The sequence below is a fragment of the Eucalyptus grandis genome, chromosome 8 (genome assembly GCF_016545825.1).
Source record: "Eucalyptus grandis isolate ANBG69807.140 chromosome 8, ASM1654582v1, whole genome shotgun sequence".
In the NCBI taxonomy this organism is placed as follows: Eukaryota; Viridiplantae; Streptophyta; class Magnoliopsida; order Myrtales; family Myrtaceae; genus Eucalyptus; species Eucalyptus grandis.
In genome coordinates this window covers 66,508,823-66,536,527 of record NC_052619.1, presented here as the reverse complement: position 1 = coordinate 66,536,527, position 27,705 = coordinate 66,508,823, and the positions used below count along the sequence as shown (strand labels likewise).

Below are 27,705 nucleotides of genomic sequence, written 5' to 3'. Positions count from 1 at the left end.
AACTCACGATATCTGTTGTGAAAAATAATTAACGTTATATTTTGTCTTTTGGTAACTAAAGACAAGCAAGATATATGAATAGTAGGTTCTAGTATAAGTTACATCAGTTTTTGGAGAATATATTCTCCAAAGTTTTCCCTGACCTGTGTTGTCATCTTCCTCTAGGGCCTGCTTTATTCTTTGTACACTTGGACAATGCTGATGAAGAAAAACTCTTCCACCGGGTGAACCCGAAAACGCCTTTTGATTTCAACTAATTGCTTAATCCACGTATAACATGGAGTTTTGATATTTTACTTCACGATAGTGTAATTCATGCTATGTTTTATGATATAACAATCGAAAGATTAAAAAGATAAAGAGATGAATTGAGTAATCCAATGTCAAAAAACCACAAATATTAAATTATGTATCCACTTGTTAATTTATGTTATGATTTATTGAAGTTGGAGATATTAAAAAGATTTTGGGGCCATTTAGTTAATTCACGTAGCAATATGTTGTACTTATGTGGATTTGTTGTGTGCGTCACGATCATATGTTATTTTCGATACATCGTTGGAAATATTTTCAAAGAGTAATCTCATGTTTCTTTATACACATTAATGACCTGAAATTCATACGTAAGTCCATATATATATATATATATATATATATATATCATTTGCGACTGTCATGGCAGTACATATGGCACAAGATATATTTTTTGGAGAAGTGGGGGATCTAAATTTGGAAATTTCTGTTCATTCTCAAATAATTTTGATTTATTTGTAATACGCACTTCAGTAAAAGTGAATGACCGTTTTAATGTAAATTCGTATTCGTGGTATTTCTCCCTTCTAGACGGAGAATTGGAGACGTTGATATTTCTTTCTCACCCTTCCCCATTTATTAAAACATCTTCGTATGATAGGACTCTCTCACACCCACGGCTATAAATAGGGCATGCACGCTAAGTTCTCCCCACGCCACACAACCTGCGCTCTCTTCCTTCCTTGCTTTCCTCTCTCTGAACATTCACTCAAAGCCCTTGACTCTCTCTCTCTCTCTCTCTCTGTGAGATTCCAAATGACTACAGTCCTTGCCCATCTCTTGGGGATGGATCGCAAAGGCAAGACTCATCAGATTGACCAGAGCATGTGGACTAACCTGCTTGCTTCTTTCGACGACGAGAAGTTCATGAAGGAGATGGTGAGCTCTCACGCTCCTGAGGAAGGAGACGTGGATGTTCAGTCTCTCTTCCATCTCGTCGACAACACCCTTCATGGAACGACCGCCATCGTCGACTCCATCGTCAATCCTTAGGTAATCACCAATGTAATGCCATAAATTTGTTAAAAGAATTATACATATAACATCGGTGAAGACACTTTCCGCCAGTGGCTCTCTCTTCAATTGATCTAATGATTAGTGAGAGGGTGGTAGTTATAGCCGACCAATTCAGGTCAGATAAGACTGCCCTTGGACATTTTTCCTTACCACTAACAGTGTATGCTCCAATTTTCTTGAATTTTGCATCCGAGAGTAGATATGCAAAATTCTTTTTTTATGTGATACATTTTTAGTGTTCTAATCCTCCTTTAATTAGAAAGGAAACCATTGATAGCCATTGAAAAAGAAAGAGGAAGTGGGGCGGTTACCTCACTAGTGGAAAAGGTGCGGTGGAAAAAAACAAAAGAGTGAACTTATTTTGTTTCCAAACTTATTTGGTTAACATTTTCTTATTATTTCATAAGGCGATAATTTTGATAGAATGTGTACCAAAAAGGATTTTATATATAACAAAACACATTTAACTGTCTTCAAAAAACAAATCTCTTTTCCTTTGTGAGATGGTTAGAACCATTTTAATGTTGAGACTCGTACGAGGGGAATGTATGCCCTATTCAAATAAGTTAAAAAAATGTCAAATCAGATTTATCCGAATTCGTACATGGAAGTGATAATATATTGAGTGGGCTACGCGGACCACGCTTGCTTTTCTGATTGCTTTGCTCTTCACATGGCTAAAGCCTAAAGGAGGAACAAGAAGGTGAAACAATCAATCTAAAAAGGTATGGATTACCCATGTACTATAACAAGCACTAATCTAAGCGATTATATATTAAACCTCGTACTTGGACGCGATATTGCATTAAATGGGCTACACGGACCCCGCTTGCTTATTGGGTTGCATGGATAATGTACTTTAAGCAAGCACTAATCCAAGTGATTATACCTTTGGATAAAGAGCTCTTCTGTTTTTCTCGTTACTATTCTCTTGGCCAGACTGAGCTAAAGCTTTTTAGCCGTCAAGTGTTTTTTTCATTTATTTTTATTTGATTCGAAATATGTCTAACCCATTTATAAATATCGACCAACTATCCAGTCAATGGATATAGACAGGGGTTATGTAAATGACCAGTGCTTTTGCAAATGAAAATGAAAAGTTTGACAACTTCTCTTAAAGTTAAATAGGACCCATAATTAGCATATATCCACGCTTAACCCAAGTTGTTCTTCAGACTCATTAGGCCTGACTAGGTTTGGACTATCCCTCAGGTTTTTTTTTTTTTTTGGTCGAAGACTATCCCTCAGGTTGAAGGCCCATGATCATGTGGATAACACTATAACTCCTCTATTTAAATCCTTTGGTTAAGAGAGTTTTTTTCGTTTTTTGTATAGGCCGATAATTGTTTGATACCTGAATTTACTCCCTGAATTTATCATGGTTTGACATAACGAGATCTTTTCTAAGTGTTGGGTCTCACTTAAATTAATAGTGAAAACTATCGCATCTCTCTTTTGCTCTCTCCTCTCTTTCCGTTTCTAAGGATGAAGTGACCTTCATCGTAGGGCATACAAGGATCTGGAAGCCATGAGTTCAAGCCTCTCAAAGAGGGCTTCAATCCACCTTTAGCAGCCATCAACGAAGTGGGTTGTCAGGTATTTTATAATCTCCCTCCCGGAAGTTAGATTTTTTTTTCCCCAAGTATATTTGTTTTGGTTCGTTTTCTAATTTTTTTTCCATTTACATGCGCTTAAACTAAAGATAGGAAGCTGTAATATTATGAAATGTTTGCATTCTAGCCTGTTGTATAGAGGTTGCGAATAACTAATCTCTTTCATTAACTTATTGTCCTGTCATCAGCTCACTTGTAAGGCATTGGACACCAAAAATGTGCGCCAAACACTGGTCTCGCTCTTTCACGAGCTATCGAGCTACTCGTTGGTTAATAAGGCTTTGATTACCCTTTCATCACTTGCTGTGTACTATGGTGACTTTTGGCGACTTGCTCGAGTTGAACCATCGGACAAGCTCGCGGAATCTATGGCCATACTGAAGGGGTTACCTGCAATCACCAAGCCCTCGGACCCACAAAAGATCCACATTTTTGGTGTTCTCAACGAAATGATCAAGACCACCCTGAATATGACCCAATGCATTGTGGATTTTGAGCATGACTCTAAGGATGTTCCCGAGTTGTCTACGATGATTGATATTCCAAGCAGCGTTTATCGATCATCATCAGTATCCTTGCTTGCTCTATTCAGGTTCACTAGCCCGATTAGCATGGTCGATGAGTATGTTTATGAAATATATATTTTGCTTTCGAAAAAGTTTGCTTTTTATTTGTGAAAGATAATGATAAATGGTCAAAATTATTTAAAGCTATTCTAATTACAATTGATAAAGTTGAGGACTACACCTTAAGCCGATTCATTTTCAAATTCTCGTTCTTCACAAGAGTGAAGAACTCTTATTTGTAGAACAAGTATTTAACTTCTAATTGATTAGTATGGTCCTGAAAAGGCACAAGAAGTAGTTTTAATTAAAAAGAACGAAAATGGATGGGAACAAATATGCATGAATTGAATGACTCATGCCGCTAAGAGAATTTTTCCTTTTGTTGTTTTTTCAGCAACAAGGGTAAAGATCTGCCTACATTTGCTCGGAAAGTGAAGATGATCCACCACACTATCAAGAGACATTACGAGGATTTTTTACAAAAAAAGGGTAAAATTTGTTCTCTCTTTTTCTACTTATTTAAGCCCAAAATATATTGGATTAATAATTAAACTCAATTTTTTCATAATGCAGAGGAAATTAAAGAATGTCAGAGGCTGCAGCAACTCTTTAATGCCCCCACAGATAACGTGGAGCTGATCAAGGCCTTGTTTTACATTAAGGATGATCCTCAGCCTCTATTCCTCGGCTCAAAGAAGACAAAGGTTCATTCTTCAACTTTCTCTGAGTTTAACATCAATCTATGTTACAAGTCCAATGCATTAAGATTTTACACAACATGCCCTTGTAGTAAAATTGTCTTCCACTAATAATTTAGTCCCATACATATGTTGGAATCCAACAGCAAAATAGTTTTCACCAATTGTGCAATTGATTAAAAAGCACATGCTGCACCAATGTTTATAATACTCCTTGTTCGTTATATAGGATAAGGTCGAGTCGCTCCGGAGGAAGAATGTGTTGCTGCTAATTTCGGACCTCAAGTTGACCTCTCACGACCTTTCAATCCTTATCAAGATCTACAATGAGCGCAAGTTCCACGAGGGGCGCTACGAGATCGTGTGGGTCCCTATCATCGAACAAGAAGGCGAGGAGGTGATCAAACAGTTCCAGAACCTTCAGTTGCAGATGCCGTGGTACTCGGCGCACTCCCCTGCACTTATCAACGGGGTGGCCATCAGGATAATTAAGGAGAAGTGGCACTTTAGGCAAGACACCATGGTGACAGTATTGGATCCACAAGGAAGAGTCTCAAACCAAAATGCCATGAGCATGATTAGAGTTTGGGGATGGGATGCTTTCCCTTTCACCGGTGCTGTAGCAACAGACATCTGGAAGAGGCCTGGCATTAGCTGGTTTGAACTTTTGGCGACCGATTTCATTTTCCCGAAGATACAGGAAGCTGTAAGTTTTTGTCCTTCTTCTTCTTTTCGTTCTTCACTTTTCTTGTACCCTTTGCTTTTTCATACAACTAGGGTGCACGCATATGGTCGTGAAAAGAAACTATGATCTTTAAGTTTGCTTGTTAGAAGATGAATTTAGTTAAATTGTTGCGGTAATAAAAGAATTTGATTCAAACTTAGAATCTGTCAGATATACATGGGATAAGACGAGAACTATAAGACTATTTTACATTATAATGTTGTCCTTTCTTTACTGATAACGGTCAAGATTATATCCAAGTAGACAGGCTTTACTGGAACTTTTGTATAGAAATTTTGAAAATGTAAGATGAGTGTTTAGTTTGATTAACAATTTATGGACGTGAAAAAGACATTGATTTTGCAATCTCTTATCAGATCAAGGCTGAGAAGTATATCTTCCTGTATGGCGCGGAAGAACCCAACGTCATCCAGGAGATCGAACCGTCGCTAAAGAAGATGATCGATGACGGCTTTTCCATTGTTGCCTTCAACGTCACCAAATCACAGCTCTTTTGGACCCGCCTCGAGAGCTGCATGCTCTCCAAGTTACAAACCAGAGCGGACTTGCACGAGCCCCTTATGCAGGATATCCTCAGGCTCTACACCAACTTCAAGAAGGACGGTGGGTTTGCGATCCTCACGAAGGGATCGCGGGTCGTGATCAATGACTCCCACCTGCACGTCACAAAGGTCCTGGTGCAGTACGAGACGTGGAAGAAGCATGTGAACGTGAATGGGAAGACATTTGACATAGTCTTTAGGGAGCAGTTCGACCGGGTTTACGTCCTTCCGAGGTGCCACCACTTCTATATCCCGAACACGGTTGGTTACATCCCGGAGGATGTGAAGTGCCCGGTCTGCCCGCGCATGATGAACAACATTGTCAAGTTCGAGTGTTGTCATGGTGCACATTAGTCGAGTAATGATGAAAGCGTGCTCTCTGAGTGTTCTATGTACCTTAATGTAAATAAAGAGGGCTTGCTTAGCGTGTGCGTGGTCCTCCCCTCTGAACTTTGCCTAGGCAGTATCATGTATGGAACAACTATGTTCCCGTACTCTATGTAAAACGTTTCCACTTGAAGTTTGAGTTATCAAGTACCTGAAGCGTGTGATTTTGTCCATTAAATGCTTCTCTGAGCACTTATGCCTCATGACAATTAAGATTACCGCGTGGTAATCTCCTATCACACTGCAGATTACAACTAAATTGATGTCCAACATATAAGCTTACAGATCCAATTTGACTTTAAATTAACTCAACTTTTTCAACGTACCATCCACCGAGTATGGTGTGACTACTAACTTGACTTTTAACTCAATTCGGAGCAAAGTTGCGATCGTGACAGGGAATGATCAAGGAGACACCAATCGTTTCCTTCTCTTGCGAAGTACACCCTTATCTAGAGGAGGAATTACGGTAACCTGGAATTGACACTAGAAACGTGATGAAGCAGAGAGAGTACGAGAGGAGCAGCAGGCTATACCATTTGACTCGAAGAATACCTAGTGACAAGTCAGAAATTTCGGCCACTAGGTGTAGACAGCTCTACAGCCTCTTCTATTTAGCGAGGAACAAACACCGAAAACGGCAAGTCGTTGTAGGGACAAGGACACTGAGTGCCAAAAGTTGACAGGAATACTTAAGTCAAAAGTTACGAAAGGTACACTTAAGTGCCAAAATCGGAGTAAAATGGATCACTTGAGTGCCAATCCGACCAAAATCCAGCCAAAATGCCGACGTGGCATTTTTCCTGGCGAACCGAACCCAAAACGACGCCGTTTTGCACGCCGACATGGCCAAATAATGCAAAAACGACGTCGTTTTTGGCTCACGTGATAAAAAATAATATAAAAATTAAATAAATTAAATTTAAAAATAGATTTAGTTAAAATATTAAAAAATAATAACTTTAATAGTTAAAATATTAAAAAAATAATAAATTTAAAATTACATTTACTTAAAATATTAAAAAAATTTTTAAAATTAAATTTAGTTAAATTATTAAAAAATAATAATTTTAAAATTAAAAATTTTAAATTTTTTTTAAAATAATAATTTTAAAATTAGATTTAGTTAAAATATTAAAAAATAATTTTAAAATTAGATTTAGTTAAAATATTAAAAAATAATTTTAAAATGAAATTTAGTTAAAATATTAAAAATAAAAATTTTAAAATTAGATTTACTTAAAAATTAAAAAAAAATTAAATTTAAATTTAGTTAAAATATTAAAAAATAATTTTAAATTAAAAAAAATAAAAAAAATTATCAAAAGTTTATAAATTAATAAAAGGGGGCGATGGCTGAGGGTAGCCTCAGCCACTGCCCCCTTCTTTAATTTTTTTAATTTTAAAATTATTATTTTTAATATTTTAATTAAATTTAATTTTAAAATTATTATTTTTTAATATTTTAACTAAATCTAATTTTAAAATTTTTATTATTTTAATTTGTTTTAATTTTTTAATTTTTTTAAGTTATTATTTTTAATATTTTAATAAATTAATTTTAAAATTAATTTTTTTTTTGAAATTTTAACTAAATCTAATTTTAAATTTTTAAATTTTTTTAAATTTTTTTAAATTTTAAAATTTTGAAATTATTATTTTTTAATATTTTAACTAAATTTAAATTTAATTTTTTTAATTTTTTAACTAAATTTAATTTTTAATTTTTTAAATTTATTTTAATTTTTAATTTTTTTAAATTATTAATTTTTAAGATGTTAACTAAATTTTATTTTAAAATTATTTTTTAAAATTTTTAACTAAATCTAATTTTAAAATTATTTTTTTAATTTTTAGTTTTTAAAATTATTATTTTTAATATGTTAACTAAAATTTATTTTAAAATTATTTTTAAAAATATTTTAACTAAATGTAATTTTAAAATTATTATTTTTTAATATTTTAACTAAATTTAATTTTAAAATTATTTTTTTAATATTTTAACTAAATGTAATTTTAAATTTATTATTTTTTTAATATTTTAACTATTAAATTTTTTTAATATTTTAACTAAATCGAATTTAAAATTTAATTTATTTAATTGTTATATTATTTTTTTGCCATGTCAACCCAAAGCAACGCCGTTTTTGCATTATTTGCCATGTCGGCATGCAAAACGGCGTCGTTTTGGGTTCACTTCGCCGGAAATTCGTCGGAAAAATGCCACGTCAACCTTTTGGCCGAACTTTGGCGGAGTGGCACTTAAGTGATCCGTTTTTCTTCGAATGTGACACTCACAGTGTGCCTTTCGTAACTTTTGGCACTTAGTGTCCTTTGTGCCAACTTTTGGCACTTGAAGCGTTCTTATCCCGTCGTTGTACAAAGAAGAAGGGCAGCGTTAGTGCATTTGCTGTCAGCGGGTAACTTACGAGTCTTTTTGACTTTTGATTTATGAACTAGCCTTACGAATTATACGCACTATGTCATCACTAGTCACTAGGTCAATGAAGATTGGGAATTATGTCACCAAACATATATGCTTAAGAAACTAATATTCTTGCCTGATTTACAAAAAGTGAGCCATCAATTAGTTTGACATCTTCAATAATATATTTAGAATCAGGTTAGATAATGTCAGCGTGAATACTTCTTTGATTTGCCCTCTAATCCAACAGCTAAATCTTGTATGCGATGGGATTTTCTTCGATTTGTGATGCGTGTGCCATTGCTTTAACTTGGACGTGAGATGGTCTCCGCGAGTTCTACAATTCTATAGTCAACATATGTGAGTAGGTCGAGTACATGATTTCCACCCCATTGTCGCATCAACAGTGGGAGGTCTCGTACTTGACGTAGGAAAGGGAAGTTGAAAAATTTCCTTTGCACATAAGAACGAGGTGGAATTCAACATAGAAGATGGTGAAAAAGATTGCAGGAGATGGGTGTCTTGTCGTTCTACTTCTCCGCTCATTGTGAAAGTGATGGTCTTTTGCCATAGGCACAATAAGATTATGGGGTTGCCGAAATCTTCAGAGACTGCTTGCAGGTTTTCAGTGATTCAACTGATGCTTGAATATTTGAGATCATCCTTTAAGCAATCTAATCACTTCGGTTTTACACATGATATCGGTTCAATTGGTAAATGAGGAAAGTCCCTTCTTCAATGAAGCGGTAGTGACCATGAGAGCGAAATTCCTCAAATATTATAAGAACATTTCACTTGCTTTTTCGGCATCCACGATCTTAGGTATTATCTCTCTCTTTCTCAATCTCATGAATATGTGGATTAGGATAAGGAAGCATTTAACTATACTTGGCTTTAATCCAAGTATAAATATCCACGTACTCCTCTTCCCGGTCATTGTACACATAATTCGAAATATGAAGAAAGTTACTACCTTCTCCTCTTTCTTCTTTCTTGCGTTCCAAAGCATGTCCGAAAGGGCTATGTAAGTGGCCCAAGTTTAGGAAGGAAATATTGGCTAGGCCAACCAATTTGTCATCATGCACATTCATTTACTTTAATGGGAGATGGTTACCAGTGGTAACTTGCCATCCTTGGAAGGACCAAATTTCCCATGAGGCGCATAATAACAAGATGAATTAATCATGTTACCAGCCAAAAATTACATAAGACCAAAGTTATTCCCTGTAATGTAAGCAACAAAACCTACCACAAATTTCCTAATTTGACCAATCAAATTTATGATTTCCATGAATTCGTATAGATTTATCAAATTAACTTTCTTGTGTTTTAATCAAGTCATACATAAGAGTCCCTGTCAAAATTAAAGCACCAAATCTCGGGAGGGGTAGGGTGTGTGGGGGTTGGAGGTGGAAATGATATTTGGCATAGAATATGAAGGGAAAATAGAGTTTAATTAAGTAATCTTACGTAATTTAAAAATTATTCAATCTTACAAACAATTGACCAAATTGTACTGAATTCATCGGTCAATCAATTGCTCGAGCAACCTTGTTCTGAGGCTTATTTGCCATGGTTGTAATGTATTTGAAATTGCTTGGTATTACTTACGTAGTCACATGATTGGGTAAGAATTATCAATCATTTATAGGATCAAGACATGAATTAAACCTACCCACTTATCGTTCCGAGATTGGTTAGGCAGCAAAAACGAGGAATGTGGGTCATATAAACTAATTGTGTTTTTTTTTTTTTTGGAAACTCCTGTCATTGCAAGCAAACTTGATTTCTAAAATGGTTTTATTTGGAAGTTTCATGATGAACTTGTCAGCGAAATTCATATGTCAATAATTAGCTATTTCTTTTTCCTTTTGTTATTTATTTATTTATTTATTTATTTATTTATGCTAGAATTGTATTGACCTTGTTCACTAAAACTACAAGAAGCACTCGTGCATAAGGGCTAATTTGTTCGAATTCAATTTAATCCCTTAGGGAAGCACAAATACTTCCTTAATCTTATTGAGGGACATTAAACTAAAAATACACAAGTCAATAATGCATGAGCATGTACAGTCAAATTACTTTAATTGGAGGAAGTTACCATGGCAACTTACCATCCTTAAAAACACAATTTCCTTTAGAGAAAAGTAATTAATCATATTGCTGCCAAAAGTTATACAAGTAGCACAGTCATTTCCTGTAAATAAAAGGATAAGCATCTAGAAAACAAAACCTACCTTATTTGAGTCCTTTAACTTATATCATCAATAAAGATCGCTCAAAAGTGGATGTGCAAGAAGAATATACCATCAAACCACACATTTTATTTCAAGATTATAAATGGCATGAGCTCACCTATTACATTATGAAACCACCATATTTCAAAGACATTGAAATTTCCTAGGAATTAGTCCCACAAGGATCGTCAGACTTGTTGCCATGAGAATCAGTGGTCCGGTCTTCAATTTCTTGCGTTAACATCTTGCTCAATTCTTCGTAACTTCTTTTATGAAGTTTAAGCTCGTCTAAGGAGAGTTGGTCCATCGGTGCCTCCCACCAACCTTTGATGGGAGATTTCTGTACCTCTCGCCTGAGTTCAACAGGGCACTTTCTTGCGGCTCTCAGTTTCTTCGACAATGCTGAATTCTGTTCGGATAGTTCACGTAGCTCTGCCCCTTGTTCATCTTCGGATTGCCTAGCAACACAAGAAAGGGATGTGCCTGGATTCGATCGAGACACGCTTGAAGGCGAGAACAACCAACAGACAAGGCTTCGTCGCCTAGTTTTAAGAGTACAATTATCGACTCCAGTGCACAATCTGAATAGATGTCAGCAGCCGTCCTAGGATTTTGCTTGCAAGGACGGCCAAGAAACAAGGCTGCATAGCCCAGGTGGAATAGTACAATTATCGACTCCAGCGTACTTTCTAAATAGACGTCAGCAGCCCTCCTAAGATCACAAGATCAACTTCCCGGAGCAAACTTCTTCATATATTTCAGATTAACTCACGTACTCACACATGATTGAATATTGAATAGGGATTAGCCAAGATTTATAAGGCCATGACACCGAATAAACGTACCCACGTCTCATTTTGTGATTGGCCAATTACGTTTGTTTCCATGTATAGCATATTATCTACCTTTTTTTCTTACCAAAAAAAAAAAAAAAAAACTTTAAATTTTTATCTTGTTTGGTTATATTTCTTCACCAATTATGATCATGCATGAAAATTGGTCAGAGAGCTAAATAGATTTTGGTCCTTGAATTTGTTGATGCTCATTTCAGTACTCAAATTGACTTTGTTTTCTTTTTTAATTCAGTGAACCTATATATTATTTAATTGTTCCTAAATGGTCCAATTTTAAGCCATTATTCTTTGGATACACCCAAGAAACAGTTAAAAGAGCATATGTTTTGTAAGCATATTATATGTTATTCCCAATTCCAATTGTGATAATGGATGTAGAGATATGAAAGTTGCTTGTCGTGACCTCTCTTTTTCCGTCGGGGGAAAAGGAAGGGGTTTAGGGGTATTTGCCTAAAGAGGCGGACCAACGACCTTAGATTAGGCGCGAGCTCTCCCAAACCCATACCTCGCGTGATGTAGAATTTCATATTCCAGTTCTTAACGACCTAAATATTTCTAAGAGTTGCCATTGGCCTATTGGGGTCGGGTTAGAAACCAATCAAAACACAGGAGTGTTGTCTCGATTCCTACGCAACCAGAGATTTCTAGGAACGGGAACTTGTTTATGTCAATGTTTCTATTAGCATCCTTGCAGTACTAATAACTTGAAATGTTGTTTATCTAAATGGTCACGCAATCTTAATTACCAATTATGATCCTTATAAAACCACTAAATGTCAATGCAAATATTTTTGTAGGTTTGTTTTCCTTAATGTATAGACTAATTCTAACCTAATTTAGAAAAGAAATTTACACTCAAATTAATGAAAAGCAATGCGATAAGTAAACATCAAAGAAATTGAAATAACTTGAAAATAAATGCGGAAAAGGAAAATTCGATTCAAGTCGAGCAAATAATATTACATGGTCTAATTATCACGCCCTATATCGGTTTATGAAATTACTCTAAATAATATTAATCTGTGCAAAAAGGATTATTTACAAAAATGATTATAAAATACCAAAATAGCATTAAATTAGGAAAAGTGGCATTATAAAATTAAGAAAATTTCGTAGATGTCATTTTTGCCTTAATTTGATACAATCAATCATTCTATTTTTATTTTTGAAATTTTCGGATTTTTTTTCTTTTTAAACTTAAAAATAATTCCATAAACTGATACATGCTAATAAATGTCCAGTACATGAATATAACAAGAACTGAGCTCAAATCGATTGTTTCAAGATTGAAGCTTAGTTTGAGCATTTCGTCGAACACTTGGTGTGCATCAAACCAACCCAAGCAGCTTCCTCGAGCCATGTTTGTGGCATTCAATCTCGATCCATAAGTAATCTTATGTGAAACTAAAGTATTAAGATTATACTATCACACAGAGAGCAATATTAAATAGAAATCATAGTCTAAAATACACAAAAATCAAGCTGAAATTGTCCTCAAATATGCAGGTTTGAGCTGATTTTGCAAATCTGGATTTGAACCCAAGTCAAGCAAATATGTTGCATAATTATATTCAAGCCCGACACTCATCATATGCAAGATCTACGGAAAAAATCACTTGATCAAAATGAAAGTAGGTAACATGGACTTTTAAATACAACAAACATCACAAAAAATGATCAATCAAACACATCAAAACGACCTCTTCAAAAGCATACACGCATGGTCCACGTTGACCAACCATGATTTAAAGACCAAACCAAGCTAACCTCAACATCATTTGTACTCCCATATAACATTCATCAAGCTTATGAAGACATAAAACGCATGCAAAGGGGAGCAACAAGTCAAACATATATGGCTCTTGAAGAGGCTTCAAACACTTGAAAAATTTCAGTCTCAGAAATAAGTTTTCCAAGTTGGTTTTCCTCTTGGTTTTCGATGGTTAAAACATGTTCAAACTTGAAAAAAATACATCTAAGACTCTTATCTTGCTTCATAGTTTCTTTTGCAAGTGGCTCTTGGCCGAGGAAACTGAGAAATTATCCTCGGGGGGCACGTAGAATTTGGCTCATTCAAACTGAAAAATGAGATTTGCAAAGAAAAAACTGACAACGAAGGTTTTCGTTGACCTCCATAATTAGACTTCAGAACCTCTTATGTTGGCCAAATTAACTCCGAACCAAACTATGTGCATTCTAGTTTGGGTTACAAGTCATGGATTTCCTTATTTGTTTCTCACTTTTCTAAAAAACACTCGCTTCCCCTCACCCGTGATCAGCCAGGCTCAACACTTGAAAAAATTTCAGACTTTCTTGGCCTGCCAGGAAGGTATTTTTAGGGGTGCTTTAGAAGGTCTTCCTGATCTCCATTTGGGACATGTGACCTACGGTTGGAAAGATCTCTGAGTGAAGTTTTACATTTTAGTTGAAGGTTTTGACTAATTTTGGCCACCAGTTTGTGAAAATTTCACTTTTCTCTACAAAGGTAGGTTTGAAATTTCTGGGTTTTTGCTTTTCTTGAGTTGTTTCTAGAGGTCTTCTTGGGGAACGATTGTGAGCCCTCGCTTTTCTCCCTTATCACCTACCTTTCATGCCCCAAAAGAGCTTGCTTCAGAGATCTTATCCCCTAAATTAAGAGATCGTTTGGTCGGTCTTTGTCCACCTACCAAGCCTGTCAATAGAGCTACTTTAACAAGTCAATGACCTGACCAAATTTCCAACTTTTGCAACTATTGAGTGTGCGAATTTTGCTGTGATTTTCACATGCTTTCAACAGCTTATCCTAATCAATTTTTGTCCACTTACACTACTAATTATGGTCTTCCATCATGTGCAGGGATAAGGTTGATTGGGCGGCTAAGTAGGATATGGTGAGGCCATAAAGTTGCTTACTTAGCAGCTCCGAATTGAGACCTAACTATGGGCGGGGTTTTTGTAGCTGGTTTGAGTGCTTTAATCTATCAATTTGGCTATGGTTTTTGATCGATTAGCAAGCTCATGTATAATAATTTAAGATCTTGACCATTTTTCACAATTATCCCCACTCAATTTCACAAGAGAGTCCCTCAAAGTTGACCATTTTCTTGCTTAGGAATGCCCAATTCAATGCAATTTGGTAATTTTGGCCCAATTTGATTAATTCAACTTGGCCCAAGTTCAATTTCAACTTAATTGGGGGCCAAGATGATGATTTAAGGGCTTGGGGAAAATTTACAAAATTTGCGAATTGATCCAACAACTTTTGGAAATTGCATTTTGGCTCCAACTTGCTGTTTTAATTCCAATCTAATTCCCAGGGCTTAACTAGTCACATTTAGATCATTGGCCCCAACTTGCTTTTTTTTTTTTTTTCTTTTCTTTCTTTCTTATTTTATTTTATTTTATTTTTTTAATTTTTTAGGAAGAACATCTTCCATTTAAAAAAACTATACTAAATACTTAGATAATCTATATGTAAGAATTTGACATGAAATATTTTTATGGAAAAACAAGTTCCCATTTTTGGAAATGATTTTTGGGCAAAAATTTAGGTGTCAATATTGCTTTTTTCTGCTCAATTAATTTAGGACTCCTAAAGAACCATTTTCCACATGTTCGGCACTAATTTTCTAGGAAGCTGTTCACGTTGAGAGAGTTTGTTTCCTTTTTTGTTGTTTTGCTTAAATGTGGACTAGTGCAATTGGCAATTTGAGAATATATGGGCCAAAAATCTTAGGAAAATTATCCAAAAAGTCCTAAACCTATTTACAGCTGCCAATTTAGTCCTAAACTTTTTAATTGTGTCAATTTAATCTTAAACATTTTAATGATTTGCCAAAAATATTTTAAAGAATTGTCAATTTAGTCTTTTTAACTAATTTTGATTAGGTATCACGACATTGACAATTTTTTAAATTTTTTTAAAAAATTTCTAATTTTTATGTTTTTTTCTTTATTTTTTTTTTTTTTTACAAAGTGTCGATGGAGGGCTAGTGACAAGCTGGTGAATGAGAAAGGGCTAGTGAACCTCACTGACCCTTAAGTGAGGGCTGCGAAATTGTTAGCGGCAAGCGAGTGTTGCAACCGTTGGTCCACAATGGCCTATGCAAGGGCTTTTGATGCCCTCACTAGATTAGGTGAGGCAAGGGCATCACGGCCCTCGCCCAAGCTCTCATCAGTCACAATGAGGGCTCACAATGCCCTTGTTAGCTACAACGAGGGTTGGCCAGTTGTCGTCCAGTGGCCAAAGGGGCTGTTGGGTCATATGTAAAAAGAGGAAAAAAAGAAAAGAAAAGAATAAAAAATTTAGAAAAATTTAATAATTAAAAAAATTATTCATGTCAGTATTGATTATGTTATATAAGATGGTAAGAGTTGACTAGACTGTCATATTAGTAATATTCGGCCAAAACTAGCCAAAATAACTAAATTGACAATTCGTTAAAATGTTTAGGAATAGTTTATCAAATTGTTAAAAGGGTTAGGAATAAATTGACACGATTAAAATGTTTATAACTAAATTGACAAGTTGTTTAAATGTTTAGAACTTATCGGCACAATGGAAATGTTTAAAACTTAATTGACCGTAGTACATTCAGTTAATAACTTTTTGGATGATTTTCTCTAAATATCCTTGTCCAAATGCGCCCATGGTTTAAAAAAATATTATATTTTACTCATAAATAATCAGGTTTGAGCATGTTCGAAGAGGCTATGTAAGTGGCCGAAGCTTAGGAAGGAAATTGATTGATTAGGCCTGCCAATTTGTGTTTAGTTGGCTCCAATGAGCTCCGATAGATTACGAGGCTGAGGCTCATGTTTACTTTAATGTATTCTCCATTGGTAGTTGGAATCCATTGCCATGAGGAAGTGCATCAAGCCACTTTAAAATATATTGGACATGAAAGTTGTAGATAGCAGAAACTCTTCTTGTTCCATATTACCAACAATACAAATTAGATGAGGAAGTCCAATGGAACAGATATTGGCGATGACAACGAATTGTCTCTAAAATATATATGCTACATAAGAAAAATAATTTGATATGACGAGGGCCACTTCATGAACAAAGATGGCACTATCATTGAGCAATGCCTAAAAGCTTTTTTAGTCTTTGTATCTTAAGAAGAAGAACACCCCACAGCCTTCCATTAGACCTTCGTCCTTATATACTGATGAGTTGAAGATGTACATGGAAATATACTACTTTAAAATACATAGATAGAGTTGACAAAAGACAATGGCCATGATCGAAATGATAACAGAGGAGAGGCACTGCTTTTTAATTGTTTTCATCGTGGCTCATGACTTATCGATGTCACCACCATCTATGGTACCATCAATATCCATCTTCAGTACTTGTCAATAGATCTTGGAAGAGTATACAAAAAACTTGTGATAAAAATCATACACTAATGAAATATAATGGAAAACACTCTTAAACAATTGATGAAAGAAATAATGTTTGAGCAATCGATCTACAAAGAAAATGAACTGTATCATTACAAAATTGAAGATATTTAAATTCAAGTTTAGAAAATATCGAAAATGGAGAAAATGACTTGTGAATGTCCTTATTATTTTGAAATTATAAATTCATTTCATAGTTACCAATGAATTTCCAAAAGTCCCCTTAACGAATCAAAGTGGGATTCCACAAAGCAAGTTTCCTGGAGCAAGTTCACCTTCTCTCCTTCCGTGTGTTCATTCCATTCCATTCCAATTATAAAAACAATGACAGCCCGGGGATAAAGAGAGTCTGGGTCATGTGTTTTATTAGTAGATCTTACACCTGTCCCTTGGATTTTGTACGAGTGGCATTGGAGAACGCACATTTGTGTCACACATCAATTTCCGCTTTTGAATCAGCTGGTACGAACTCTTCTTCTAGAGTGATCTTTCAATTATTTCCATCTGCCAAAAATCGCTAATTTACCGAGTCGTGGTTTCTTCATTCTCTTGTTCCCACTACCGTTGTCTGCAGACCTGTCATGTTAGAATGATAAGATACCAAGAGGTGCTTTATATCTGTGGTCTTCACATTAGAGGCAACGATGGTTCGCCTCCATTTTTCTACCTTTGTTCACATCACGTGCGTATAATACGGGATGACCAATCAAAAGTAAATACGTGCATGCAAAGTTATTTAAAATAAAATTCATAAATAACGCATCTGAAATGATGATCGATTGGTTGTATGACGTGGTTGTTAACATATTATAGATCAATCAAACCATTTGCTAGTAGGATTAACATCCTTTGGTGATATTCATAGATACATACAATGATGTCATGTTAAAATCTGAATTATCTACTCCATATGATATTTTATTTGATGTATTCACAAATTTCAACCATTGATTTATGAAAATGAGTTAAATATCAATAATTGAGATTTGTCTAGATACCCAAATAAGTATTTTACAATTTTCACTCCCCAGATGAAGGGTAGAAAGCTTGCATTCTTAAATTCAACGACACAAGAAAAAATCTATATGAAGTGAGTTTTACTTTAGAAATTTTGCATTTAAATATTTTTTAAAGTCAGCATAGATTACATTATTTTTCCATTTTTTAATATTTGTATATTTATCTAGAAACTTTTCTTTTAGGTTCTCAATGGTTTTTTTTCTTTCTTTTTAAAGTCCACAAAGAAAGAAAAAGGGGTGTGTGTATATAAGGAATACACATTCAAAAATCGTAAATTATGTCCATTATGACACCAATGTCTTAAACTTTTTTTTTTTGTGTGTGTGTCCACAATACCCTCTAACTTGTATCAATTTAACAAAAATACTCTCTATCTACCACAAGAAATCCTAAACTTTACCCTCTTTGACACAATTTTTAATTTTTTATCTCACTAGTACAAATATGTGGTTTTTGTGACACCAAAAAAAAATTGACTGTTGGTGTTGCCATAGACATAGTTTAAGATTTCTCGTGACATGACAAAAAAAAATCAGCTTATTAGTGTTATAGTAAACATGATTTAGGGCTTTTGTGGTTTATGCAAAAGGTCATTTTATGTAAATAATAGCAAAACCTCAAGTAGATAAGAAGGGGGATATGGGGAACATCATCTCACTCATATTCGTTCATTTCCTTCTTTTTTTCTAATTTTAGTGCATGCCATAATAGTGGAAAATGACTGAACGAAGATATTATCATATCTTGTAAGAAAAGCTCATTTTGATTCTATTCGTGATTCACATTGTTTTTTGGTTGACAAAACAATGGGGATCTGTCTCGAGCTTAGAGAACTATTTTCTCCAAACATATTATCTTTCTCCAAACAATTTTCTCTAATACCATTGTTAAGTGATTTTGAGTTTCTCTCACTTCGAAAATTAGCTTAAGGAATGAGATTTTTCCTCACATTTACAAACCAACTATCAACTCATTCCACAATCAATACAGGATAACTCTAACAAAGCTGAACTTCTACTTCACTTCCAATTAGCATACAACAAGTTGCGAACAATTTGGCACCGATTTGTTATGGGTCATGACTTTATTGATGGTCTTTTTGGAAGACTAGGCACTTGTTAAACATATTAAATGAGAAACAAATGATTTCTCAAAGTAGCTGTTATGTACAGCACAAGACAATCAACATATTGAGAACCGTACAAATTTTATATATTATTGATTGATAATATTATTGAGAGTACTCCTTTATAACATTTTTTTATATTATCTTTGAATAAGAAAATATTGCTCTGAAAGATTTAAAATGTAGCCTTCGTCATGGTAACGTCCCGTTCGTTCTTATGAACGGTAGACATTAGGCCTTTTCGGGGTGCTATAACACCTTTTTATGTATTGCTCCTGCAAAAATGTGATTTTATGTGGAAATGGAAAAATCTAAAGAGATAAGAAAGGGAATAGATAGTGGGAAGCGACTCGACGAGGACATTGCCGTCTCTTGCAAGAAATGCGATGGCGGTCGGTCTTGAGTTCACACAACAATTATATCTCCCCGACACACCGTCTCTTTCAATGATTGTTCTTTTTTATTCTTTCGTTAAAAGGTTTTTCCCTTTTTCCAGAAAAATCCTCGACACAGTTATTAAATAACTAAATCCGATGACGTTGCAAATTCGCATGCGCAATTAATTTTTTAAAGATCCGCTGATATGGATAACTTGCTTTTCTAAGTTGTAATTGCATATAACATTAGAAAGGTCGGTAAGTCAAAATCACATGTTTGCTTTTATAGTTGTTTAATTTGTCTCCTAAAAAAAAGTGACCATCCAATTATCGACATTGGCAATTTCATAAAATATCAATTTTAAGATTATTTTTCTAAGGACGATATGTGAAAAGTCACATTAACTATCACTCCAATAGCATTTGTTAGTTCTTTGAAAATCATGAAATTTTCTTAATTAATTAATAAGCGCTCATGATTTATGAGAGATTTTCAAACAAAATGCATAAATAATATTGGCTTTTATGTTTTGGATTTTGTAAGAATTTTTTTCTACCCCCCTTTTTTCCCGTTTCTCTAGGATTTTTCTTTCTTTATGTGAAAGAATTACTTTTACTTCAACTAGTTCGACCAACTTATCAATGCTAAACTTCTACTTCAATCCCAAATTAGCAAATAACACATCAACACACAATACTATGGATCTCACGAATATGATTTTGAGTGACTGAACACTTGTTAAAAATACTAAACGAGAAATAATTAACTTTTTAAAGTAGCTTTTTATATATAACATGAGACAATCGGTGTATTGAAAATTGTAACTATTTTTAATTATTTGATTAATAAATTCCCTAAAGAGTCCTCCCAAGGAAATTTCCTTTTATATTGCTTTCAAATAAGGAGAATATTTCTTTCAAAGAGTTGAAGCTTTGCCATCGTCTGGGTCCCCTGACTGTCTTGTTCGTTCTTTGAATAATGGACCTGTCAGTTGTTTTCCTTGTTGAAGATTCCGTCTAGCATTTTCCGTCGTTCTCGATTCCTCTATAATCCTCAAAAGAAGGTAAAGGTATATCCTCTTTTTTTTTTTTTTTTTGACGAGGTAAAGGTATATCCTTGGTGGTCGTCTTTTCTCACAATTTTTAGTTGTCGCTATTCATGTCGTGAATCACGCTTGGACTCTTAGTCTATAAAATTCATACTGGGGCTAGTCTCGAATATGAACAGAGATTTTATTATTTGATGAAAGAGTAAAAAAGATTGCCTTCTCAAATTATTGGGTGTACCGACCATAAAAAAAAAAAGTTATTGGGTGTGTGCGCGCGCGTGAGTGAGAGAGACAGCAATTTAATTGAGAACGGACGAGAAAAATGAGTGAAGTCGAAAGCACCTTGTCCGAGCATTGCGGCCCTACACCCATTTCAACACGTGAATCACCGTCCTCCTTGTCTTTTTTCTGTTTAATTTCTTTCTATCAATAACAATTTTTCTCCTTTTTTTTTAAAAAAAATTTCTGGGGTTTGGAAAACCTAACCCACTTCTTTCCCTTCCCAATAGAGCATGTGCCCCTGTGATCGGTGAGATTTCCCAAACCGTCTCTGCTGAACATGTGGGGATAGTTAAAAAGGGGAGGACTAATTATTGGCGAAAATCTAAAATATAAAAAAAAAAATTTGACATTTCTTTATACACATTAATGATCTGAAATTCGTATTCCTTTTACATATCATTTGTGACCGCCATGGTGGTAGACCAAGTGGGATCGGGGATCCAAATTTCGATTCTGAGACCTAAGTCCTTTTACATATCATTTGTGACCGCCATGGTGGTAGACCAAGTGGGATCGGGGATCCAAATTTGGATTCTTAATTTTTTTTTTTTTTATTCTCAAGTAATCTTGATTTATTTGTAATAGGCACTTCAAAAAAAGTGAACGACCATTTTAATATAAATTCGCATTGGTGATAAGGTTGTGGGGACAGACTTCTCCTTTCTAGACAAAGCATTGAAGACGTTGATATTCCTTTCTCACCCTTTTTCATTTATCAAAACGTCCGCGTATAATACGATCCGTTCTCACATTCACGGCTATAAATAGAGCATGCACGTTAAGTTCTTCCGACACCACACCACCTGCATCCTCTTCCTTCCCTACTTTGCTCTCTCTAAACAGTCACTCAAACCCTAGTCTCTCTCTCTCTCTCTCTGAGATTCAAAATGTCCACAATCCTTGCCCATCTCCTTGGGATGGATCACAAAGGCAAACCTCATCAGGTTGACCAAAGCATGTGGACCAACCTGCTTGCTTCTTTCGACGACGAGAAGTTCATGAAGGAGATGGTGAACACTCACGCTCCTGAGGAAGGAGACGTGGACGTTCAGTCCCTCTTCCATCTGGTTGACAACATCCTTCACGGAACAACCGCTATCGTCGACTCCATCGTCAACCCTACGGTAATCACCAACATAATGTTATAAATTTGTTAAATGTTATACTTATAACGTCAGTGTTAAAACGCTTTCCCCTTGTAACCTTCTCTTCCATTGATGTAATGGTCAATGAGAGGGTGGTAGTTATAATCCTCCAATTAAGGTTAAATAAGATTGCTCGCAGACATTTTTACCACTTAATTATTTTATAAACAAACCTCCTCCACTTTTTGAGATGGATGAAGCCATTTTAATGTTGAGACTTATAAAATGTTGATGATTTGATTATCCATTGACCTATTCATTTCTTAAATCTCAAAGGAAATGAGGAGAGGAAAATATACATAATTCAAATAAGTAACAAAAAACAAGTCAAATCAGATTTGGGAGTGTAAAAATCTGATCCAGATTCGTACATGGAGATGATAATATATTGAGTGGGCTGCGGGGACACCCGCTTGCTTTTCTTGTTGCTTTGCTATTCACATGGCTAAAGGAGGAACAAGAAAGGCGAAACAATTCATCTAAAAGGATATGGATTATCCACGTACTGTGACAAGCACTAATCCAAGTGGTTATACAACCTCGTACTTAAGCTCGATATTGCATTAAATGGGCCACACGGACCCTGCTTGCTTTTCTGGTTACATTAACCATGTACTTTAAACAAGCACTAATCCAAGTAATGACGCTTTTTGGATAAAGGGCTCTTTTGTTTTCCCTGTCCCAATTCTCTTGGCCAGCTAAAGCTTTTTAGCTGTCAAGTGTTTTTTTTTTTTCCATTTATTTGTATACGATTCGAAATATGCCTAACCTTTATCATATAAACTATTTTCATCATCTTGACATGGGGGTCTTAGTTTAGAAAATTGACCAGGTATGCCAATCAGTGGATATCGAGGGGGGTTATGCATATGACTAGTGCCTTTGCAAATGAAAATGAAAAGTTTGAAAGTTTTCTTAAAATTAAACAGGACCTTAATAGCTTTTGTCCATGCTTACTCAAAATTGTTCTCGAAGTCTTGCATCTCACTTAGATTGATAGTGAAAACTATCGCATCTCTCATCGTCCCTCTCCTCTCTCTTTCCCTTTCTCATAATAAAGTTATCTTCGTTGCAGGGCACTAAAGGATCTGGAAAACCTAGTTTCAAGCCTCTAAAAGAGGGCTTCAATCCACCTTTAGATGCCATCAACGAAGTGGGTTGTCAGGTATTTCATAATCTCCCTCCCAGGAGTTAGATTTTTCTTCAAGTATATTTGTTTTGGCTCGTTTTCTAACTTTTTTCCATGTGCATGCGACTAAACTAAAGTTAGGAAATTTTAATATCGTGAAATGCTTGCATTCTAGCCTGCTGTTTAGAGGTTGCAAGTAACTAATCTCTTGCATCAACTTGTTGCCCTGTCTTCAGCTCACATGCAAGGCATTAGACACCAAAAATGTGCGCCAAACACTGGTCTCACTCTTTCACGAGCTATCAAGCTACTCATGGGTTAATAAGGCTTTGATTACCCTCTCATCACTTGCTGTGTTCTATGGTGACTTTTGGCGACTTGCTCGAGTTGAACCATTGGACAAGCTCGCAGAATCTATGGCCATACTGAAGGGGTTGCCTGCAATCACCAAGCCCACAGACCCGCAAAAGATCCAAGTTTTTGGTGTTCTCAATGAAATGATCAAGACCACCCTGAATATGACCCAATGCCTTGTGGATTTTGAGCATGACTCTAAAGATGTTCCCGAGCTGTCTACAATGATTGATGTTGCAAGCAGCGTTTATCAGATCATCATCAGCATCCTTGCTTGCTCTATTCAATTCACCAGCCTCATTAGCACGGTCGATGAGTATGTTTAACTAATCAAGCATGATATTGTTTTTGTTTTTGCTTTCGAAAGAGTTTGCTTTTTTTGTTATAAAAAATAAAGTTTAATGGTCTAAATTGTTTTAAGATACTCTAATTACGATTACTAGACTACATGGTAAAGCACTGTGCCCGTACCTAATGAGTTTGCAAATTTTCATTTTTCACAAGAGTGAAGAACTCTTGGAGAAGAAGAATTTAACTTCTAATTGCTTTACATTAATCAGACTGACTCATGCCACTAAGAGGATTTTATATTTGTTGTTTTTTTAGCAACAAGGGAAAAGATCTGCCTACCTTCGCTCGGAAAGTGAACATGATCCACCACTCTATCAAGAGACATTACGAAGATTTTTTACAAAAAAAGGGTAAATTTTTTTCTCCTTTTCTACTTAATTAAGCCCTAAATATATTGGACTAAATGTCTGTTTTTTTTTTTTTTTTTTGGTAGAAATATTGGACTAATAGTCTAATAATTTTTTGTTTTTTTCATAATGCAGAGGAAATTAAGGAGTATCAGAGGCTGCAGCGACTCTTCAATGCCCCTACCGATAACGTGGAGCTGATCAAGGCCTTGTTTTACATCAAGGATGATCCTCAGCCTCTCTTCCTTGGCTCAAAGAAGACCAAGGTTCATATCTCCAACTTGCTGTTGTCATAAATTGTTTTCACCGGTCGTGCAATCGATAAAAAGCACGTGATGACCAATATTTATAATTCTCCTTGTTTGTTATATAGGATAAGGTTGAGTCGCTCCGGAGGAAGAATGTGTTGTTGTTGATTTCGGACCTCAAATTGACCTCTCACGACCTCTCGATCCTTGCAAAGATCTACAACGAGCGCAAGTTCCATGAGGAGCGCTACGAGATTGTGTGGGTCCCTATCATCGAACAAGATGGCGAGGAGGTGATCAAACAGTTCCAGAACCTCCAGTTGCAAATGCCGTGGTACTCGGTGCACTCCCCTAAACTTACGAACAGGGTGGCCATCAGAATCATTAAGGAGAAGTGGCATTTTAGGCAAGACACCATGGTGACGGTATTGGATCCACTAGGAAGAGTCTCAAACCAAAATGCTTTGAGCATGATTAGGGTTTGGGGTTGGGATGCTTTCCCTTCACCGGTGCTGTAGCAACAGACATCTGGAAGAGGCCTGGCATTAGCTGGTTTGAGCTTTTGGCGACTGACTTCATTTTCCCGAAGATACAGGAAGCTGTAAGTTTTTGTCATTCTTCTTCTTTTCCTTCACTTTTCTTTTAGCCTTTTGTTTTTTTATACAACTAGAGTGCGCGCATATGGGTGTGAAAGGAAACTGTGATCTTTGAGTTTGCTTATTAGAGGATGAATTTAGTTAAATTGACGCAGTAATACAAGAATTTTATTCAAACTTAGAATCTTTCAGACATACATGGGATAAGACGAGAACTATAAAAGACTATTTTACATTATATCGTTGTCCATTGTTTACTGATAAACGGTTAAGATTCATTTTATACCGAGTAGACATAGGCTTTACTGGAGCTTTTGTATGGAAATTTTGAAAATGTAAGATGAGTGTTTAGTTTAATTAACAATATATGGACATGTGAAAAATGAGCATAAGTTATTTTTCACTGATAAAAACATTGATTTTGCCATCTCTCTTATCAGATCAAGGCTGAGAAGTATATCTTCCTGTATGGAGCGGAAGAACCCAAGGTCATCCAGGAGATTGAGGAGTCGCTAAAGAAGATGATCGATGATGGCTTTTCCATCGTTGCCTTCAACGTCACCAAATCACAGCTCTTTTGGACCCGCCTCGAGAGCTGCATGCTCTCCAAGCTACAAACCAGAGCGGACTTGCACGAACCCCTTATGCAGGACATCCTCAGGCTCTACACAAACTTCAAGAAGGACGGCGGGTTTGCGGTCCTCACAAAGGGGTCACGGGTCGTGATCAATGAATCCCACGTGCACATCACGAGGGTCCTGATGCAGTACGAGACATGGAAGAAGCATGTGAACGTGAATGGGAAGACATTCGATATGATCTTCAGGGAGCAGTTCGATCGGGTCTACATCCTCCCAAGGTGCCACCACTTCTATATCCCGAACATGGTTGGTTACATACCGGAGGATGTGAAGTGCCCGGTCTGCCCGCGCATGATGAACAACATTGTCAAGTTCGAGTGTTGCCATGGGGCACATTAGTCAAGTAATGATGAGAGCGGGCTCTGTGAGTGCTCTGTGAGTGTTCTGTATGTCCTAGTATAATGAATAAAGAGGGCTTGCTTAGTGTGTGCCCGGCCCTCCTCTCTGAACTTTGCCTATGCAGTATGATGCATGGAACAATTATGTTCCTATACTCTATGTAAAACGTTTCCACTGGAAGCGTTTGCTATTAAGTATATGAAGGGTGTGCTTTTGTCTCAGTAAAATGCTTCTCTGAGCACTTGTGCCTCATGATAGATTACCCCATGCAAACTCCTATCACACTGCAAATGACAACTTCATGGATGTCCAACATATAAGCTTAAAGATTCATTTTGACTTTAAATCAACGCACTTGATCTTTCTCAACGTATCATCGACCGATTGTGGTGTGACTACTAACTCGACTTTTAACCCAATTTGGAGAAAAGGTTGTGATTGTGATGGGGAATGATCAATTGGACACCAGTTCTTTCCTTCTCTTGCGACTTCGCAATTTTGTTCCTCAAGTACCTTTATCTTGAGGAACAAAGTACCTTTATCTTGAGAAGAATTATGGTAAGATGGAATTGACACTAGAAATGGGATGAAGCAGAGAGAGCATGAGAGGAGCAGCAGGCTATCTCTAGGGGTGAGCGTGGTTCCCGAGTAGAACCAAGAACGGGAGAATCGAACCGGAGGTTCCGGTTTGGTTCCCGGTTCTAAGGGGGCTGGTTCTGGTTCCCGGTTCTCTTTTTCTAGGAACTGGCGGTTCCCGGTTCCAGTTCCGGTTCCTATAGGAATCAAAACCGGCTAAGTTTAAAAAAAAAAAACCCCTAATCCCCTCCACGTCATTTCCCCCCTTCTGTTCAATCTTCCCCCTTTCCCTTTCTTTTTTTCTCTCTCTCTTTTCTCCCCTTTTTCCTCCTCACGTCACTTCCCCGCCCCCAACTTTTTCTTTTCCTCTCTCTCTCTCTCCTCTTTCCCCCTCTCTCGACCGAAACCCCTCCTCCTCCTCCTCCTCCTCCTCCTCCTTCTTCTTCTTCTTCTTCTTCCTTCCTTCCTTCCTTCCTCCCCCGGCTGCTGCTTCACCCACCACCACACCGTTGCCCCACGCCCTACTCACCACCATCTCTTGGCCATCGAACCCCCACCACCCACTACTCATTCGACGAGCCGTCTCGCCGTTGAGCCTGACGAGCTGTCTCGCCGTCCACGCCACCGTGAGGCACCGCCGCTGTCCCCAAGCCACCGTCACCACCTCTTGCCACCGCTCGCTTGGCCGTCCGGGCCGTCGTTGCTCCGAACCGTCACCACCTCTGCTCGAACCGAGCTCTTTCCCCCTTGGCCATGGGTTGAGCCGCGATCGTCGCTGATCTGCCTTCGCTATGCCCCAAATTACTCTCACAACACTTAGTCTCACTGTCTCACGACACTCTGCCTAATGTTCTCTCTTTGCCCTCTGCTCGATGCCACTATGTAGCATCCCCGCCGCGCCTCGCCTCGCCTGCAGCCCGCACCGACGTTGCTCCTTCTCCGCCCACTGCTGCCTTCTCCGCGCCTTGCCCGCAGCCCGCGACGCCGCTGCTCTGCCTTCGCCATGCCCTGAAGCCCGCGACTGAAGTTAGAGAAGGTGAAGATGCACGCATGAAGTCTGCAATTGGCATTGGAACCCTTCTTCAGGTCTCCTTTACACCTATTGGCTTAGTGCAACCGTCCCCGAACATGATTAGAACCCCGTTGATCTAGATGTATCACACTGCAATTCAGTGATTGGGTGGTTTAAAATGCTTTGCAAAATTCTGTTTTCATTTATATTTTTGAATGATTGGAGTCATTTTGTTTTTGGTCGACTGCGCATAACGGGCCATTGCTAGTGATATTTGAAATGCTCCTTATACCCTAATTAGACCTTGAAGTTCATGGAACATTTTA

At 36.6% G+C, this 27,705-nt stretch overlaps 2 protein-coding genes across 2 annotated transcripts; both read left to right on the top strand.

Annotated features, from left to right (window-relative positions):
* The first annotated feature begins 1,036 nt into the window (after positions 1 to 1,036).
* Positions 1,037 to 26,018, top strand: LOC120286647 (protein SIEVE ELEMENT OCCLUSION B-like). The gene is made up of 9 exons (XM_039298990.1): positions 1,037 to 1,056; positions 10,829 to 10,831; positions 21,500 to 21,765; positions 22,862 to 22,951; positions 23,152 to 23,585; positions 23,876 to 23,970; positions 24,103 to 24,233; positions 24,341 to 24,816; positions 25,252 to 26,018. The coding sequence occupies exons 3-8, from the start codon at positions 21,529 to 21,531 to the stop codon at positions 24,731 to 24,733; spliced, it is 1,380 nt and encodes a 459-aa protein (XP_039154924.1). The 5' UTR covers positions 1,037 to 1,056; positions 10,829 to 10,831; positions 21,500 to 21,528; the 3' UTR covers positions 24,734 to 24,816; positions 25,252 to 26,018.
* Positions 1,099 to 5,847, top strand: LOC120287456 (protein SIEVE ELEMENT OCCLUSION B-like). Its single transcript, XM_039300261.1, has 7 exons — positions 1,099 to 1,293; positions 2,836 to 2,925; positions 3,131 to 3,564; positions 3,903 to 3,997; positions 4,082 to 4,212; positions 4,436 to 4,912; positions 5,308 to 5,847. Exons 1-7 carry the CDS (start codon positions 1,099 to 1,101, stop codon positions 5,845 to 5,847), a joined length of 1,962 nt encoding a protein of 653 aa, XP_039156195.1.
* Positions 26,019 to 27,705: the final 1,687 nt, after the last annotated feature.